This window comes from Cervus canadensis, chromosome 14 (assembly GCF_019320065.1).
Source record: "Cervus canadensis isolate Bull #8, Minnesota chromosome 14, ASM1932006v1, whole genome shotgun sequence".
NCBI lineage: Eukaryota > Metazoa > Chordata > Mammalia > Artiodactyla > Cervidae > Cervus > Cervus canadensis.
The window spans coordinates 28,187,886-28,207,859 of NC_057399.1; the positions used below are offsets into that span (position 1 = coordinate 28,187,886).

The 19,974-nt window shown below is 40.1% G+C and overlaps 1 protein-coding gene across 4 annotated transcripts in view; it reads left to right on the top strand.

Moving 5' to 3' along the window:
- The window catches only part of DOCK8 (dedicator of cytokinesis 8), a 225,223-nt gene that overhangs the window by 61,412 nt on the left and 143,837 nt on the right, over positions 1–19,974 (top strand). For all 4 annotated transcript variants that reach the window (XM_043486612.1, XM_043486614.1, XM_043486613.1 and 1 more), the window contains 2 exons: positions 5,584–5,759; positions 8,448–8,519. In XM_043486612.1, coding sequence (XP_043342547.1) covers positions 5,584–5,759; positions 8,448–8,519 — 248 coding nt within the window. The remainder of the gene's footprint in view (positions 1–5,583; positions 5,760–8,447; positions 8,520–19,974) is intronic.

Here is a 19,974-nt window from a genome sequence, read left to right on the forward strand (position 1 = left end):
TGAACAGCCAAGTCAGTTTGAGGACCACCCACCGTAGGGATAAACATGCCTGATGGTACAAGGACAAGGCACCTGGAAGCATCATGCCTCTTCCCTTCCCCCCAGCCAAAGGGCATGAAGCTTTCCTCCTGCTGTAACAAAGTACCCGGTCCTTTGTGGTACTTTCCAGGTGCTGCAGTGGTTAAGAATCTGCCTGCCAGTGCAGCAGATGCAAGAGACACCAGTTCGAAACCCGGGTTGGGAAGATCCCTTGGAGGAGGAAGTGGCAAACAGTTTCAGTATTCTTGCCTGGGAAATCCCATGGACAGAGGAGCCTGGTGGGCTGCAGTCTGTGGGGTGGAAAGAGTTGGATATGGCTGAGTAAACACACGTACATCCTTAGGATTACCTGTGTGACTTGGGCCAAGTCATTTAACCTCTCTGTTTTTCAATATCCTTATTTGTGAGATAATGTCCAGATTTGTCATATTAATCTTCTATCAGTGTGTTGACTGCTACATTAATCTATGTAGCTAGGGCTACATAGATCAATTTTTAACAAACATGGTTCTGGTGCTGTAGAAATTTTCAATTTCAAATTGAATCGTACTCCATGTCAAGAGAACTAGCCATTGATGTACATTAAAGGACAAAGAAAACTTCAGACCCTCTTCATTAAAAAAAATGAATATTTGTGAATAATTTAAGCCTTTAAAGTATTTATACTATTTTTGTGTATTTCTAGTCTTCTGTTGATCATACCTCTGGGGAAAAAAATAGCTAGAAAGAAAGACTGCACAAATCTTCACTAGAGGAGTGTTGAAAATTGATCGAGGGCATTGAGTGTGTCTCCTTGGCCTACTGCTGGACTGCTTAGGACACCAGTGAATATATGTTGAAGGAGTGAAGGTAGGTGTATTAGTCTGGATTCAGCTGGAGCAGTGGAGCTGGTAGGAGATGCGTCTTCACGTACACTAAGGAATTGATTACAGGGCATTGGCTTACCCACTAGGGGTGGCTGGCTCAGCAAGCCTGAGGTCCACAGGGCAGTCAGGAAGACACGATCATAACACGCTGGAACTCCAAGGGCGTGATCGAAAGCTTGAAGCCCTGGCACCTCCAGAGAGCTTCCACCCTCTTTGAAAAGGCATCCAACTGGTTAAGTCAGGCTACCCAGGCCAATCTCCCTTTTGATGAGCTTAAGTCTGTAATGTCTGTAATGTCACATTACAACAGCACTTCACCTGGTGTTGATTGTATCAGTAGGTATGTGTATGCTACCCAACAACTGCAGCCTCCCTATGTCCTCCAGGTCTGGCAAGAGAAAACCCTTGTGGCCCACCCCACCTGGAAAAATACTAGGAAGGGAGTTTGTAGGAATGTAGTTCTGCTGAGCCAAGTTGAAAGATCACGAAGTCATTACAGTCAAAGTCTGATTTAGGATAATTTGCTATCTTAAGTTATTTTTTTGTTTTGTTTTTATTTTGATTATTTAGGTTTTTTTCATACATTGTTTTAACAAATGATAATTCCTTGGATAAGATGAACTTGAAATTACTTTGGATTGTTCAAACTAGTCTGAGTCTCCACTGATTAGGTCACAGATAACTCAGTAGCAGAGAAAACAAAAACAGTAAATTTTCATGTTTGACTTTTATTCTCCCAAGAGGCCAAGGGACTGATCTTAGAACATCCCCTGCCCCCCGCCCCACTCCATTCCCAAACTTTAGCCTCCAGAGAAACACAATACCACTGTAAATCTCCTCAATATTTGTTTATACCTAAATAGCATTGTGTATGTGGGTATGTGTTGATTGCCTCATAATATATAAAACCTACTCTTGAGATTGACTTCAGATAACTTGGAGAACAGAAATCTCTTTTGGTTCCTGTTTATTATTTGCATATGCAAGAGGAGCAACTTGCTCAGAGGCCTAGTTAACAGTAGCTGGCATCTCCACTCACTTGCCAACAGCAGAGCTAGTTTATATCATCTTTGAAACAACAGTTTCCTCCCTTGTTAGTTTCAGCATAGAAAGTGTAGGGTGACTAGTTCTTAAATGCTGGCTGTGTGTAGTGTTAGACTAATGCTCAGTAATTCTATCATTAGGGCTTATTTTTATAGTCTCTTCAGTCCTGAAGTAGACTCACACCTTAAGAGTATTATGACTTTATGATCAATTGTGCATATTGCATTTGGCACGTTGCCACACAGTGTTCAATGATGATACTATATACTTTTTCATAGCTCCCCCCTCCAAAGATAGCATTATTTTATATGTGAGAAAGTGTCAGACTTTCCTGTCCCACAGTTGACTCAAGATCTATAGAAAGAGCAGCTCCCTAAGGGCCAGCTCAGTGACTTGTGTTTATTTTTTTTTTTAATATTTGTTTGTATTAATTATTTATTCAGCTGCACTGGGTCTTAGTTGTGGCACTTGGGACCTTCTAGTTGCAGCATGCAGGATCTAGTTCCCCAACCAGGGATCAAACCCGGGCCTTTTGCATTGGGAGTGCCACTGGACCACCAGGCAAGTCCTCCAGTGACATGCACTTAGTAGATGTTTAGCAAGTAATTGCTGAATGAGGGAGTCAGCTGTCCTTTTTCCCTGGCTCTTGGGCAGCCTGTCCAATAGGTGACAAGTGTCATTATCAGCCAGGGTTTTTTTGTAATCCTTGTGACTTTGAATTTTAAAAAGTGAAAATGTTAGTTGCTCAAACGCTCTGTGTCTCTTTGCAATCCTATGGACTGTATAGCCTGCCAGGCTCCTCTGTCCATGGAATTCTCCAAGCAAGAATACTGGAGTGGGTTGCCATTCCCTTCTCCAGAATATCTTCCTGATTCAGGGATCAAACCCGGGTTTCCCACATTGCAGGCAGATTCTTTACTATCTGAGCCACCCGGGAAGCCCTTTTGAATTTTAGGGACATGACAACTATAATATTTAGGCTGGACCTAAATTTTTTTTCTCTCTGGTGATTTCACACAACTGCCATTTCTCTATGGGAGCTTCTTACTCACTAGTTATCAGCGTTAGTATCCACATTGCTGCAAATTTTGCTTCAGTGTAATTTTTCAGTATATCTTTTCAATGCTTCTGCTTAAATAATTGATATTCCGTATGATAAATTTACACTTAGTATTATTTTAATGAATTACTTCATGATTATTAATTTGAGGATCCAGTCTCATGAGAAGTTCAGAGTAGAACTTGTGCATGGTAGTAAATGGATTTTTTAACTCTTCTAAACACGCTTACTGCTGTCTCATGTTTTAATTATTTCTGGAAACCTAGTTCCATGGAGAACCTGCAATAGAAAGAAAAATTAGGAGTCTGCCTAGGTTTGAATTCCATATGGACTACTTCCCAGCTGTGCAATCATGCCTGGGTGAATTATTAAATTTCTAGCCTTCAGTGTCCTCATCTGTAAAATAAAACCTTACAGAGTTCTGGTGAGGATTAAATGAGATAATGTCTAGAATGACAACTTCTTGGCAAGTAGTGCTCAACAACTTCCAGTTCAAGGATATAAATTTAACAGTAATAAGGTGAAGTATGCAAACAGTGCAGCCTCTTCATTTCAAGGTGAAGTCATTTCAGTCCCTTTCCCTGAACTCTGTATCATGTTGTGGTAGAGAGTGGGAAAGTCTGCTTTCTTTTTTGGGGTTGATCTCATGACAGTCTACAGTAGATTTTTTTTTGGTTCTGTGCATGTATAATGCCTGTTGTTCCCCCTGGCAGATGTCAGCAGTGTCTTTTTGCCAACTCTGTCCCCACCTGCTTCTGCATAGGCTGATCCCAAGCTCTCTGAGCCTGCTGCTGGTCCCAGCTGCTTCATTTGAAGAGGCCTACCCTAAGAACTGTGCTCCTCCTCTTAGTGACCTCCAGGTCCCCAGTCAGAGCCCAGGGAGACTTCTGTGTCCTCAGGCATGCCTCATAGAGCCTTGGGCAACCAGGGGAGTGTCTTTGCTCTCTCCTAGCGAAGGACTTCCTGTTCCCTTCTCTTCTGCCCTCTTTGATCCAGCTGCCATAGGGCATTATGTGAGCCAGCCCTTCAAGAATCTCAGACAAGGAAGGCCTGTGTCTGCTCTCTTGTCAGCTCTGTCCTCACTCTTCCTATGTCACTCACGTCTCCACCATCACCAGGGACACAGAGGTGGGAGGAGACAGGGCAAGCCACACTTATATTCTCTAATCTTCTTGCCTCTTCCATGACACTTTGTTCCCCTTCTCCAGCCTGGAGCCTTACATCTAGTCTGGTGTATGGTTTCAGGATGAGGAAAAACCGGTTTTGTCAGCACTTTCTTTGGATCTGTCCTTGTTTCAGAGCGAGACAGTACAAGTCAAGAATCTGGGGTGTTTGCTGGACTGATGACTCCAAATAGTCTGCCATACATGAACACCACGGGGTTTCTGCTATTGTTGTTGTTATTACCACTACTTCTACCACTGCTGCACACGTCAACTTGATCTAAATTATCTTTATTCCGTTAAGGCAGTGGTTTCCTAAGTTTGAGTTTCACAAGGTAGAAAAAATTTGTTGAATTGCCAACTTTTTCTTTTATCACCTGGTGGCTCAGAGGGTAAAGAATCAGCCTGCAATGTGGGAGACCCGGGTTCAATCCCTGGGTTGGGAAGATCCCTTGCAAAAAGGAACGTCTGGAGTATTCCAGTATGCCTGCCTGGAAAATCCCATGGGCAGAGGAGCCTGGTGGGTTACAGTCCAGGGGGTCGAAAAAAGTTGGACGTGACTGAGAGACTTAACACTTTCATACTTTTTTCTTTTATTGCCTGAGGAAAATTAATTTTTAAATTACCATCTATTTTTAACATTTCTTCCCCCCACCTTCCCGCCCCACTGTGGAAGGATATAATTGAAGAGCAAAAAAAAAAAAAACCAAAAAACACCAAAACAAAAATCAACACCAAAAAAACCCCCAAAACAATCCTTTTAAAGCAAGTACATTTAGCCTTACGAATACTTAGCCCATTGTCCTTCGTTTGCTCATTTAACTGCAGTCAGTGACAGGTTCTTCCCTGTTGGCACCAGGCAGCCCAGCAGTATTTGGAAATCACTGCCTTGGAGTGTCCCAGCCACCCAGGCTGGTTCACTGTGGGCTGTGATTACGAATGAAGTGCTTTCAAGAATCAATGTAGAGGATGACTCAGGCCAAATAAAACACTGTACCTGAATACTCTTGAGTTGAGTTTACCTGAATTTCTAGAAAATTGCTTCCAGTTGGCTGCTTCACTATATTTGGGTAAACATGGCCTCAGAGAGCTTTGGCAAGAGAAATTATAAAAATGCAGCAAAACCTTGTGATTTCATTTTGGATCTCCTTAGGAGTCCTCATCAAGATGCAATTAAACAGAGAAAAATTCTGCCTTGGGGTGTGATTTTAATTACTCACCATGTTCTGACTTGACTCTCCATGCTGCATTTCTTTTCCTTTCCATATCACCGCTTCTGTGTTTGACATCTTCTCTAAACACAGCCCCACTTAGCTGGGAGGAGAGGGAGGGCAAGGCATGCATCTACTGTCTCCTTAGTGCTTTTATCCCAAACCGTGTGGGAACGTCCTTGTCCTTTTCCTGCCCCCAGCCTCAGTTCTATGACCCCGTGGAGCCAGTGGACTTTGAAGGACTTCTGATGACACACCTGAACAGCCTGGATGTGGAGCTTGCCCAGGAGCTGGGAGACTTCTCCGAGGACGACTTGGATGTGGTGTTCACGCCGAAGGAATGTCGAACTTTGCAGCCTTCTTTGCCGGAGGAAGGGTAAATTATTTTCTGAAAATGTGGATGGGATTATGACTGTCATGACTGTTCGTGGTAAGGGGGAGATACCCTAATTCTGGACTTTTCTTACAAGTGACATTACTCAAATCTGTCAAGATGTGTAGGATAACTTCTATCGTACTGTCACTTCCAGGTAGATAGTTTTTGAATTGGTTTGACCAAAGGCCAAAACCAATTGGGGTCTAAGCCAGTTAAAGGACTGCAGTGGGACAAAATGGACTGCTTAAGAAGAAGTGAAGAGTGCAGGCTCTAGACCCAGACTGCCCAGGTGTCAGCTCGGTGACCGTGGGTGTCATGAGACCTCAGGAAATCTCAGTTTCCAAAAATAATAATCATTGAACTGCTTCCATTCAGAAGCATTTTAATTGTTTCCCATATATGAGACTGGATCAAGTCACAAAAGTAAGTTTAATCCACTTTTCTTGAGCATCTCCTATGTGCTGAGAACAGGGATAAAAAGATGAATAAGACAAAGTTCCTGTTTTTGAAGCAAGTTTTGTCAAGTGGAAAAACAATGGGGAAAGCTCTGTAGTGTGAAAATATGAATAGCTACTTACGGTTGCGTTTCTTCAGTGGGTTAATCCATGTGGTTACAGGTGTGGGCATTGGTATCAAATGATGGAATTATTTTAGATGTAACAACTTTATTTCCATAGTGTAGAAAGCAGTGTCTCTTTGGAGGTTTAGAATGAGCTTTTATTTGCATTCATTTTCTAAAGCAGATTAAGATTCACATTCTCCTGGACATTTTCAACCTTCTGTTCTTTCCCAAAAAGTCCTGGAAAGGAGATCATGAAACAGACCACTGCCCTCATTACTCAAGGATATTTCAGTTTTAGTTTGGATTTCATTTCATCACAGTTTAGGAAGTTGGATGACAATGACATGGTATTATTTTGACCCTTTGGTCTTTGTTTAGGTAGTTCTCATTCACATAGAAGAGCTGACCGCATTCTCGGCTCTTAACATTTTGAAGACACTCACTTCCCAGAAAGCAAAATCATGGTGATCCTTGGGAAACATTCTTCCCTATTGTCAGTCCATTTGTTCAGATGTGACTCTCATAGTGGTAACATCTATTGTTATTACCTTTGGTAGAGAATCATTTAGTTTTATTTCTTTGTGTAAAATATATGGTTGTCTTCAAATGAGATCAGAATCTTGGGAAAGCCTGTTTAAAATACAATCAGTTTACATGTAGGAGGATTCTTTTTTTGAAATTTGATAGAAGAGATAATTTTTTCCTACCATCAGTTTTTGAGCATAATATTGCCCTGTCACCAGAATTGATAACTAACACATTTTCTGTCTGATGGCTTTCAAACACTCTCTACGGTTTCAACTGTTGCCCAAAAGACTGGTGTATAATTAAAGCCCAGGGAAGTATCATCATCATCAGAGCAAACAACAGCTGACTCCTGTTGAACCCACGTGCCTACCTAGGAACTTGATGTTGAGCTGTGATAGTGTAGTGGGTGTAAGCCTACACTCCCAAGTGAACAGCCTGGGTCAGGTCCCTGCTCTTCCACTTGCTGAATGACTTTGAGCAAGATGTTTCCATCTCCTCCCTCTGCAAAATAAGAATAATATTAGTGCCTGTTCTGTGGCGCTGACTGACATTAACTGAATTAATACACATAGAGGGATTACTCTAGTGTCTAGTGCAGAATGAATGGCACACAAATGTGAGCTGTCACAGGAAAGTCTTACTATGTGCCAGACACTCATCTCAGAACCTCACATACTGACTTAATCTTCATCACCGCTCTCCAAAGGAGCACTGCGTGATTACTATCACCACGTATGATGAGGAAACTGAGAAGGGTTCAGTGACTGGCCCAAGGTCACATAAGGAATAAGGAATGGGGCTGGGGTTTGGGTAGTTAGGGCCCAGAGACCACACATCTGACTTTTACAATATTCCGTCTAAAACTAGCAGGCAGTTCACAAGGCAGGTACTGTCCGTCTTTTTACAAACCAGAAAATTATAACTTAGAGCATTTAGACCTGTTATCTATAGTATCAACACATTTGGAAGAACAGCAAAACAAAACAAAACAAAACAAAACAAAAACACGTTTTCTATTGTGGGGAATTCATGATTTCTAGTTTCCAGACTCTGAAGTATTCTGAGTCTCGCTCACGACTCACTCTATACCAGTAGACAAAAGCCACCTGACTTAATAATCACCAACCAAAGCCAGGGCCTGTCAGCTCCTGAAAGCAGAAGACAACTCCTCTTTCATGGACTTTCAAAAAGGAAAACATGCATGTCCTAACAGGGTTACATATGAGCAAAAAATATGCCCAGATCACCCTTGGGACAGACTGGTGTTTATACTTATTCTTCCTGTTTTCCATATGATTACAGCTAGCTCTACCTGTCTTCTGTCAGAATGCCTTCAGGGATAGGTATAGTCTAACACAGTTCTCTGTAATAAAGAAAATGCACAAAGCATAAAATGCCAACATGTTTGTCTCATCAAAGTAAAAATGTTACTGCCTTAGGAATATTTCAGATACTTGAAAGGATTGGAAAACAACACCTTTCCCATTCTCAGTTGATACGGCTTTGAAATCATGCTGCTCTCCTTGGTTATGATAAAGGATTGCTTCATTGTTTTTACCTGGTGATAACTTGTTTTATGTTTTTTTCCATCTCACTAGGGTTGAACTCGACCCACACGTCAGGGACTGTGTTCAGACCTATATTCGGGAGTGGCTAATTGTGAATCGGAAGTAAGTTCATTTTTTTCCCTCTTCACTTGTATATTTACTTTATATTGTTAGCTTTTTAAAATAACTTTAAAAAATTAATAAACTTCTAAAAAACTGTTTAGGCTTATAAGAAAATTGATTAGAAAGAAATACTGAGAATTCTCATATACCACATCTTACACATTTCCCTCTATTTTTAACATATTGGGATTTTTTTTTTTTGTCCTTAAATGGCCAAGAATATTGATTTTGGAGATTACAAATAAATTTTACCATAGAGGTAAATTTGCAAATACAAAATCCATTAGTAGTGAAGATTTGACTATATTTTGTATCATTCTCCTGCTCAAACACCTTCTAAGGCACCCTATTTTCTGCTGTATCAAATATAAACACCACCTTCTTGCCTTTCAAGGATTTTAACAATCTGGCTCCACTCTGTCTCCTGAAACTAATATCACTTAGCTCCTGGAGCCCCATCCTTTCTCTGGGCTGGCCTCTTTCTCACCGTTGCCCCATGTGACCAACCTTCCCCCACACCTTTGTTCTTGCTGTCTCCCCTTTGGGTATGCCGTCTCTTCTTTCATCTATCTTCCAAACCCTACCTGTGGATGAAAGGTCAAATCAGATTTTTCTTGTGCAACTTTCTCTGACTAATATATCCTTCCTTGATTGAATTCTACCTAAGTATGGAACATCTGATATAATTGATGAGCCAGTTTTGATACATTATTATTAACTAAATTCCATAGTCTACCAAAAGGCTTATTTTTTATGTTGTACATTCTGTGGTTTTGACAAATGTATAATGACATTTATCTGCCACTGGAGTATCATCCTGAATTGTTTCACTGCCCTAAAAATCCCCTGTGTGCCATCTGGTCATCTCTTCCTGGCAACCACTTCCTTGTCCCTCTGTGTCTTTTTGTGACTTGATAGCTCATTTTGTGTTTTGCTGGATAATATTCCACTACATGGATTTACCCATAGTTTTATTTATCCACTCACCTATTGAAGGAGAAAGTTAGATTTTAAACACAAAGAATAGAGTTCTTTTGTTTCTGTTCTGATGAATTTCTGGGGGGTTGTAGGAGTTAATGAATCAAAATGTGACCTTAGATTTAAAGGTAACATTTATATTTGTGACCAAGAAATAAATTACTTGCCTTCTAGTCCCTGTTGGCTCAGTCGGTAAAGAAGCTGCCTGCAATGCAGGAGACCTGGTTTGATCCCTGGGTCGGGAAGATCCCCTGGAGAAGGGAATGGCAACCCTCTCCAGTATTCTTGCCTAGAAAGTCTTATAGACAGAGGAGCCCGGTGAGCTACAGTCTATGGGGTCGAAAAGAGTCAGACATGACTGAGTGACTAATACTTTCACTTTCTAGTAAAAAAGGTCCTTCTCTCTTGGGTTCATCAGATGTTCTTTGATATTGTCCTGAGCTTTATGTCTCCATGCCAGTGACCTTGACAGTTGCCTCTAATGAGAAATATCTACCCACGCTAGAATTCTCAATGTGTTTGTGTACACATGTTAGGGAGCTAGCTGGGAAGAATCAGCAATAGGGGGCAACACTCCACTCACCCGGCTAGAGAAACATCAGAGAGCCTGTGACAACACATAAGTAGTTTGAAATTCTTATTTTCTCACCTCTCTTATACTCCAGTAAGAATTTTTGTTCTGTGGGATAAACGATGAAAGACTTTGGAGACAGGGTTTTATCCAGCTCCTGGAAGTCTGCCATTGAATTTTTGCTGATGTGTTTTGGAGTAATGTCAGTATGAATACTATTTTCAGTAACTGATAAATAGAAAGCTTTGCTTGTATGAAGTAATTAAGAGAAAGATGTTCATCTATCATCTATTCTAAAGTGAATGGAAAACCAAGTTTGCTGGGCAGTCAGATAAGATTATACTATGCTGATAATAAATAGAAGATTTCAGAACAAGTTGTTCTCATGCTTTTAAATGTTATAATTAGAGATACTTTCTGGATATGAAGGTTCTAAAAAAATCTGAGAAGGGACAATAAATAGAAAGTTCCATTTTGCTACATTTGGTTTTTATTTTCTGTTTGGGACAGTGCGCTTTTTCATTCTTCATGGCAATTCCCATTGGAATTTTTTTTCTCTATCTTGAAGAAACTTAAAGGACTCTTCTTAGAATACTCATTGTAAAAATTTTAGAGATCATAGGGAAACGAAAAGAGAAAACAAACTCAATTTCACTATAGACAGATAACCACCATTAACATTTGATGTGTTACCTTTGAATCATATTTCTTTGTTTATATTTATATAAAACTTAAGTCAGATTATTATTTGTAGCATGCTTTTTCAGTCTTCACAGTAAGTGATAATTAGCTCTTTGCTATTAAATATCTCTTTCAACACAGTTTTTAATAATTGTATAACATACATAGATACAAAAATTTATTTAACCAATTTTCGTGTTTAGATAATTCCCTGTTTTTCAGTGTTATACCTAGCAGAGCAACATTCTTGTATTTAGTTGTGATTTTTTTCCTTTGGAATAAATTCCTATAAGAGGAGTTTCTCTGTTTAAGTATATGCACAAATTTAAGGACTTGGGAATAATAATATATCAAAGAGATTATTAACAATATATGTATGAATCCTCAAGAATATTGGATGTTTTCTTTTCATAAATTTCTAATTTTATTTGTGAAAAGGTAGTCTTTTATTTGCATTCCTTTGGTTATTTAGATTTGGTATCTTTTTTCTGTAAATTTGCTGACCATTTGTAAGTTTTCCTTGGTGCTCTGCTTATTCATTAAATTCGTGTATCTCTATTAATGTTTTTGTCTGGTCATGTTTATCTTTAGGACTGCTTTCATTTGCTAAAACATTAACTCTTTGTCTTTCATATAATATAAATTCCTTGCCCAGGAATACTTTTTTTAACATTCAAAATTATTTATTAATGAAATCTATATTAGCAAGTTTCCTAATGGTTTATATTTTTGCTGTCATGCTTAAAATTTAATCCACAAACCTAATATTAGTTACTAAGAATTTTGGATTAAAATGTTAATCTAGACCATTAGCCCCTAAGATTATTGCTTCTGTTCCCTTGTGTGTCTCCACTTGTTTTTAACTCTTCTGTAGGAACAGTAATTATTCATACATTTATTCTATTCAAGTTTTGCATCTTTTTATTTTCACAAAACAAAGCAATGTCTGTTTTAACATTATGTTTGGCAACATGTAGAAGATGAGACTTGTAATTGGCCTTGTTATCTTCACATTTGGGTAGTGGACCAGTTTGTTTCCCAGAAATTAGCTAATTGACAGGTAGAAGTGTGCAACTTTGAAATTCATTGTCAGTTTCTGGAAAGCTTTGACTAGTGTTTTACTGAGGAATCATCCTTTTCTACTATTTGACCCTTTGGTATGCTAAATCTGATACTCTAACATAAATGCTATAATTCCTAGCACACACCCCTTCCAGGATCATTCTGCCCTCATGTGTATCCATAATACTTTATTTGCAAGGAGCATCCAGTACATTATTGCCAGATGCCCTTCATCTCCCAGCTGTACATATGTTTTAGGCTGGTTGTTTTCTGTGAGTTGTTTCTATACGGTTGCAGATTGATGGTAGAAAGAGAAAGGCAAGGATGGCGGTGGTTCTGGTGATGGTTCATGTCAGTAAAACCAGGTGGAACCTGTGAGTGGCTTCATAGATAAACCACTACAATGAAGAAGGAGAATTTAGATTTCTGACTATTACTATAGACATTGACTGTTTAGGGACTGGCAAGAAGGAAAGTACAAAACGCTATCCTCTATGTTCCCCTTTGGGGAGGCAAAGTATGGTATATCCTTCTCCTTCTAGCTTCATTGGATCCACAGAAATTCTGTCTACACTTAGGCATTAAGTTTTCTGTTTTGGTGAGTTTCCGTTTTTCTGTGCCTTCATAGGCTGGGAAGTTGGAGGAAGTCACAATAATGGTTGCTGACCAGTTATTAATTGGTGATTAATGAGCTTTCATTTGAATTTCTTATTTTATGTGTCAAATAGTGAGTGCCTGTTTTGAAAGAAATCAAGCAATGAGTGTACTAAGTAAAAAACTAGTCTCTTGCCTCACTAATTGCTTGCTCCGTGTCCTCTTCAACTCACTCTTCTTTTTAAAACTTTTTCTCAGATTTATTTTTTATTGAAGTAACATTAGTTTATAACATTATATGTTTTACATCTACAATGTTATATTTCTATTTCTGTGTATGCTACAGTATGCTCACTACCAAAAAATGTGGTTTCTATCCATCACCATATGGTTGATCACCTTTACCCATTTCATCCTCCTTTTGCCCCTAACCCTCCACCACTCTGGTCTCTATGTTTTGGAGAGTTTTTTGTTTTTTTCCTACCAATTCTAAACTGCATAGAGATCATTGGGTAGCCTTCCAGATCCTCTTTTGATCCCCTCACAAACACATATGAATATTTGTATTTTATATAAACATTTTTATATGCCAAATATACACACACATACATATTTTACACACATGCATAATTGTTTTCAATAATGTGTTTGGCATCTTCCTATATCAAAGACCTATCTATCCCTTTCTTTTAAAATGCTGCTGGGCATTCCAGGTGCGAAGGAATGTACGTAAATTATTGACTTCTTTTCTGTTGTTAGACGCTGCAGTTGTCTTCATTTTTCATGATATAAATGATACCATAATGAAAATCCATTCACATGTGTCTCTACACATGTGTGAATATTTCTGAAGGTAGAAATGGAACCATATAGTCTAGTAAGTACTTCCAAATTCTTCTCCAGAAAAGTTGTGTTGATTTACTCCATTACCAACTGGACATGAAACTGCCCTCCCCACCCATATCCTTGCCAATGCTGGATATTATTGATTAAACTAAAATTTAAATTCCTCTAATCTTATTCTAGTTATTGTTTTAAAACTGGAAGTTATTGCTGCTGCTACTAAGTCGCTTCAGTCGTGTCCGACTCTGTGCGACCCCAGAGACGGCAGCCCACAGGCTCCTCCGTCCCTGGGATTCTCCAGGCAAGAACACTGGAGTGGGTTGCCATTTCCTTCTCCAATGCATGCATGCATACTAAGTTGCTTCAGTCGTGTCCAGCTCTGTGCGACCCCATGGACAGCAGCCCACCAGACTCTTCTGTCCACCAGATTCTCCAGGCAAGAATACTGGAAGCTATTATACTCACTTTAATAAGATTGTTTTCTATCATGGAGTTTTCTTCTCTTACTCATCCTAAAATCCCAGTTAAATATACTCCTACCATATACCCTTTTCTCCTTTGCCTTTTGCTTCTCTTCTTTTCATAGCTATTTGTAAGGCCCCCTCAGATAACCATTTTGCCTTTCTTTTTCTTGGGGATGGTCTTGATCCCTGCCTCCTGTACAGTGTCACAAACCTCCATCCATAGTTCTTCAGGCACTCTGTCTATCAGATCTAATCCCTTCAATCTATTTGTCACTTCCACTGTATAATCGTAGGGATTTTTGATTTAGGTCATACCTGAATGGTCTAGTGGTTTTCCCTACTTTCTTCAATATAAGTCTGAATTTGGCAATAAGGAGTTCATTATCTGAGCCACAGTCAGGTCTCGGACCTGTTTTTGCTGACGGTATAGAGCTTCTCCATCTTTGACTGCAAAGAATGTCAGTTCAGTTTGGTTCAGTTGCTCAGTCATGTCCGACTCTTTGTGACCCCATGGACTGCAGCACGCCAGGCCTCCATATCCATAACCAGCATCCGGAGTTTACTCATACTCATGTCTGTTGAGTCGGTGATGCCATCCAACCATCTCATCCTTTGTTGTCCCCTTCTCCTCCCACCTTCAATCTTTCCCAGCATCAGGGTCTTTTCTTTCTTTCTTTTTTTTTTTTTCAGGGTCTTTTCAAGTGAGTCACTTCTCATCAGGTGGCCACATATTGCAGTTTCAACTTCAGCATCGATCCTTCCAATGAATATTCAGGACTGGTTTCCTTTAGGATGAACTGTTTGGATCTCCTTGCAGTCCAAGAGACTCTCAAGAGTTTTCTCCAACACCACAGTTCAAAAGCATCAGTTCTTCGGCACTCAGCTTTCTTTATAGTCCAACTCTCACATCCATATATGACTACTGGAAAAACCATAGCTTTGACTAGACGGACCTTTTTGGCAAAGTAATGTCTTTGCTTTTTCTTATGAGGTCTAGGTTGGTCATAGTTTTTCTTCCAAGGAGCAAGCATATCTTAGCTATTGTAAATAGTGCTGCAGTGAATATAGGGTGTATGTATCTTTTCAAATTAGAGTTTTCTCCAAATATATGCCCAGGAATGGGATTGCTGGATTATATGGTAGTTCTATTATCAACTTTTAAAGAAGCCTCTATACTGTTTTTCACAGTGGCCCACCAACAGTATAGGAAGGTTTGTGGAGACCTTTTCAAGCAATATTTCATAAGAAATGACTCTTTGAAAAATTTATGAAAATGATTTTGGTTCCAGTTTGCTCTAAGCGTGCAAATGGTAGTGGTAAAAACAGAGTAGATTTATGTGTGACTAAGCTCCATTTTACCATATTTATTTTCTACTTTCTAACAGATTTTTGAGAGAGAGCCTCATATGGGATTTCATAAACTTGCTAGCTTTTTCAAAGTTATTCTCACCAATATAAATAGATTCAGCAACATGTATGTGTAAGCTGGTTGAGTAGGCTTTTCTAGTGTATGAAATCCCTCATGATTCAAATAAAAAGCTTCATATGATCTAATGTCCTGGCACAAAACTACCCAACTCAAAATAGTGGAAAATACAGGCAAATACTAAGTTGCTTCCTAAGATTACACTGCCCTAGATGACAGCACACTGAATTAGTGAGTGTTTTTCCTGAGAAATCAAATTTTAAGGGGAAAAATTCTGAAAGGAATTAACTAACATTAATTTGTTCTAAGGTGGAAAGAAAGCAGTGAATTAAAATTTATAGTTCACACGTACCCTTTGTCTTTCTTAGGACGTGTGCACCTTAGAGGATATTGATGTCACAGATTCAGGGTCACATGCTTCTTCATAGGGAAACTTGCATGGGCCACAGGAATAAAAATCAGGGAACAACCTAGTTTAAGACCTTATGTGTGGTAACCTTGGAGACCAGAACTATATCTGCTTTAGCTCTCTTTATTGTTTCATAAAATACACAACTTATTTCCAAGAATGTTTACTTGTGAGTGAACCCCCACAAATCCCCTCCCCAGCACACACATAATTACAGCCATGCGCCTGCCCTCCACCTTCCTCACGTCACCTCTCTCTATGCCTCTGTTTCTCCATCAGGTATGGGCATGGATATGAGGTGAATTCTAAGACATTTTCCCCAGATTTAAAGATAAAGAGTTTATACACTATATCTGAAGAAATTCATATCAGATTTATCCTCAAAAGAAACTTAAATCTAGGAGAAAAGAGACTTTTTGGTTATTGTTCTTTTGCTATTTTATGTAAGTGAATATTTTCTTTTCTCTCCTTGATTTTGTTAGAATATTTTCTGAAGTCCTTTACGTGGATCCCCAAAGACATAAAAAATGGGCATTTTTTTTAAATGAGGTACAGAATAGAGTTAAAAATTCATTTCACAACATTTCTACTCTAACCCTGTGTCTGTGCCAGCCCTCAGGGTTTGGGGATGAAAGCATGAAGACTAGCTGTATTCCATGGCTGTGGATTTGAAACCAGAGCAAACCGTGCTCCCCTTCCTCATTCTAGATTTAGCATCTACTTCCCCATTTTAACGTCTCAGAAGGTTGCAGAGCTGCGTGGTGGCAGCACCGGTAAAGCTGGCTGGAAAGGAGAGGCCAAGGGTTGGCAAGCATGTAAAGATGACTCATTTCAGAAGTGCCAGCCACAGAAGGCAGAAACCACCATGAAGTAGGTAGTGAGACTGATGGCTGAGTGCCACCAGCTACCGGAGTGCCAGCCTCATTACCCCACCCGGGCGTCTGAGCCAAAGAAAGCCTTGTTCCTGTTGAACCTATTTGCAGACAAGAAAGAGACAGAGAAGTAGCCAAGTGGTAGAAAGACTCATTCTCATGAAAGGAACACAATCTATTCCTTCTCCAGAGAACTGCGTGCCTTTTTTGCAAATACTGCTGTTACACATCTGGGGACAATCCAAAGACCAAACATATTTTGAGAGCATTCTCTTTAGGGACAGTGTGGTGGAGCACACAGAATCTGGACCATAGAGTCTGGGACTTGAGTCCAGATGCTGGCTCCTTATGTAATGGCTATGAGACCCTGGGCAAGTGACTTAATCTCTCTGAACCACAGTTTCCTCAAGTATGAAGTGGTGGGGGAGATGTTGCTCACTTTGAAGGCCTGTGTAAGGATTGGAAAACAATGCATGTTCCTTTTCTTCTTTTTCTCTTTCTTTCCTCTCCTTTGTTGTCCAGTTTGGTGTGAAAACCATCAGAACAAGTTAGCCATCCCTGCCTCAGGATAAAGATGAGGCGGGCCAGATGAGCTGAATACGGAGCTGAAGGCCAAACAGGGTGAGGAGGGCACACATTTAGTAGGCTTGTCGGGCACAGAGAATCAGAATGTACATGGTGAGGAGGGTATGTGAGCCTGGCCAGCCTGGCATGTGGTAACAGAGCAGACATTCTGAGTAGAATGAGGGGAGCACACACATGGAGGAGAAGCCTACCATGAGGGGTCAGAGTCCGGTCAAGGATGTCCTGGTTGGGCGGGAGTGTAGCCTGGCGCTAAGCGTCAGCATAGACTGAAGAGGACATCACATCACAAGGACAACCCTTGTGCAGGGTGTCAGAGTCAGAATTTTAGGGAGGCAACTGGGTGGGGGAAGGGGTGATGTTGGCAATGGTTACATATAAGGGGATTGATACATATTAGGGACAGTAGGTGTCAGATTTTTCACTGCCTGAGAAGTGAGTTAAAAATATGGAAAGGAAGAAAACTAGAATGGATACTGTGATGTCAGATTGAGATAGCAAGGATCAACATGAATTCCTGGCTTTCAGCCCACACATGGGTGCACACACACACAATACCCTCCCTACTTAACTCTGTTCACTGAGAATATATAGGAGGATCAACACTTAAATAGCAATAAGCACACTCAACACCAACATCTTGGCTCCTAAGAATCATTTTCCACTAAAAAGAATCACAGCTTCTTGGAGAAATGACTGATACCAGATTTGAGGAAAAGAAAAAGTAAGTTCAGCTTGAAATGTCTTGAGGCGGAAAGTAGGATGTGATCAGTGCCTGTTGGGAACATGTGAAAAAGACGTAAGAGCGGCTGAAGGGATTCACCCTGGTCAAATTGAGGACGATTAGCACACCAAAATAAGTAGTAATAGAAATGGAGTAGGATATGTTGAATAAAATAGGAAACTGAATCTGTAATGATACAAATAAATAAGTTGAAAGCTTGATGAGGCATGAGGCATCTACAATAATCAAACCCAAGTGGAGGGACTTTCTAAAATATAACAGGCCTAAAATCTCAAGGTCATGAAAGTCAAGGAAACACGAGGAACTGTTCCACAGTAAATAAGACTAAAGGCATATGACATGCATGACTTTGGACGAGATCCTCTTGCTCTAAAAGCCATTTCACATTTGGTGAAAGCTGAATGGGGTCTGAAGATTAGGTGGTAATAATGTGCCAGTGTTAATTTCCTGAATGTGATGGTTGCATACTAATTATGATGGATAATGTCCTTGTTTATAGCATATGCTCAGTTTCTGACTCTTTCCAGCCCCATGGACTGTAGTCTGCCAGGCTCATCTGTCCATGGAATTTTCCAGGCAAGAATACCTATTCTTGCCATGGCAAGGTAGCAAGAATACTGGAGTGGGTTGGATACTGGATCCTCTAAGGGGATCTTCCCAATCCAGGGATCGAACCTGAGTCTCTTGAGTCTCCTGCATCTCCTGTATTGGTTGGCGGACTCTTTATCATCAGTATCACCTGGGAAGACCCTGTATGTAGAAACGACACAGTAAAGTATTCAGGGGTAATGGAGAGTTAGGTCAACTACTTACTCTCAAGTGGTTTGGGAGAGGGAAAAGGCTTTTGTACTATATTTTCAATTTTTCTATAAATTCAAAATTGTTTCAAAATAAAAGGAAAATAATATATATTAGGTGCCTGGCATTGTAATAAAGGCTGTTAGTGTGTCCCCTTTGCCATCCCATGCATTTATTTCACAGCTGCTTTGAGTATATAGGAGCTGTTGCGCCCAAAGACATTTGAGCAATTCACTCTACCTCTCAGCCCCTAACCTCCCAGTGTGGGTTGGTTGGTGATAAGCAGTGCCCGACTGGCACAACAGCACTGGTGCAAGGGGTATCATAGTCCCATTTCTTGCCTCAAAGTGGGATAGTAGGACAACTTTGTAATGTGAACATTCCAGAGTACCCTGTGTATAATGTCAAGAATTTATCTGAGCCTACCTCCTTAGTTGACTCCTTCTGCTTCCCTGTCTCTCTTACAGGCTTTTCTTTTCCTAAAGTGCACACTCTCAAAAATCACGTGCACTTGAGTCCCTGCCTCAGGCTCAGTGTCTAAGGAATCTCAACTAAGACAATCATGAGTCCAAGAAATGATAGCTATATTAGCATCAGTGATAATACCATTAGATGCAATACCAATGCACGTACTATAGATGTAAATACCCTTAATTTTGGGAGATATGTTGAATTTAAAATCTCCTAACATCCCTATTTCTGCTAAACTATGTTATTTCTATATGGGACATTTACTTTCTTACCAAAACCAGAAGTAGAACTCTGAAAAGCATTCACTTTAGGATTCCACCACTAGGATTCTCCCCCAAACAATTAAACACCTGCATGTAGCTGTTTTCCTGGTTAAACTTGTTCCATTTCACCCCTTCCAGGAAGTCGTTGTGAATTTCCTTTCCCAGATGTGTTGCTAAAACTTATGATTTAAATTGGAATTGGAAATTCCAGTTTTCTGATGTCCTAGTAGCAGTGGGTCTCAATGAGGGTAGTTAAGGTTTCTGTTTTTTATCATCTCGATGACTGGGGTGGACTACTGCCTTTCACACCCTGACGTGCATTGGGCATCACACGCAATGAAGGATTGTCCCAAATTCAGCATCCAACACAACAATCACATGTCCTTCTGGACGTTCAGGGTCGTGAAAATCCAGTCTGTAAATATCTGAGCCAAGCCTATATGCCTTCTTACAAATACTTTTGAACTGAATTTTCCAAGGAAACAGCTTTCCTGTAAACATAGGGGAGGTTAAGCTTTATGCTGGTTAGAGCTCTCCAAGAGTTTCCCCCCATTTTAGAAAATCGCATTATGCCAGCAATGCTGCTTGGTGGTGTTTGAGTCACACATACAGCATGTCTGTATTGGTTTTGTAGGTGTTATATTTACAACGCTTCTTCCCGCAGGTGCAGACAGGTATTTCATTATATTCTCTGGT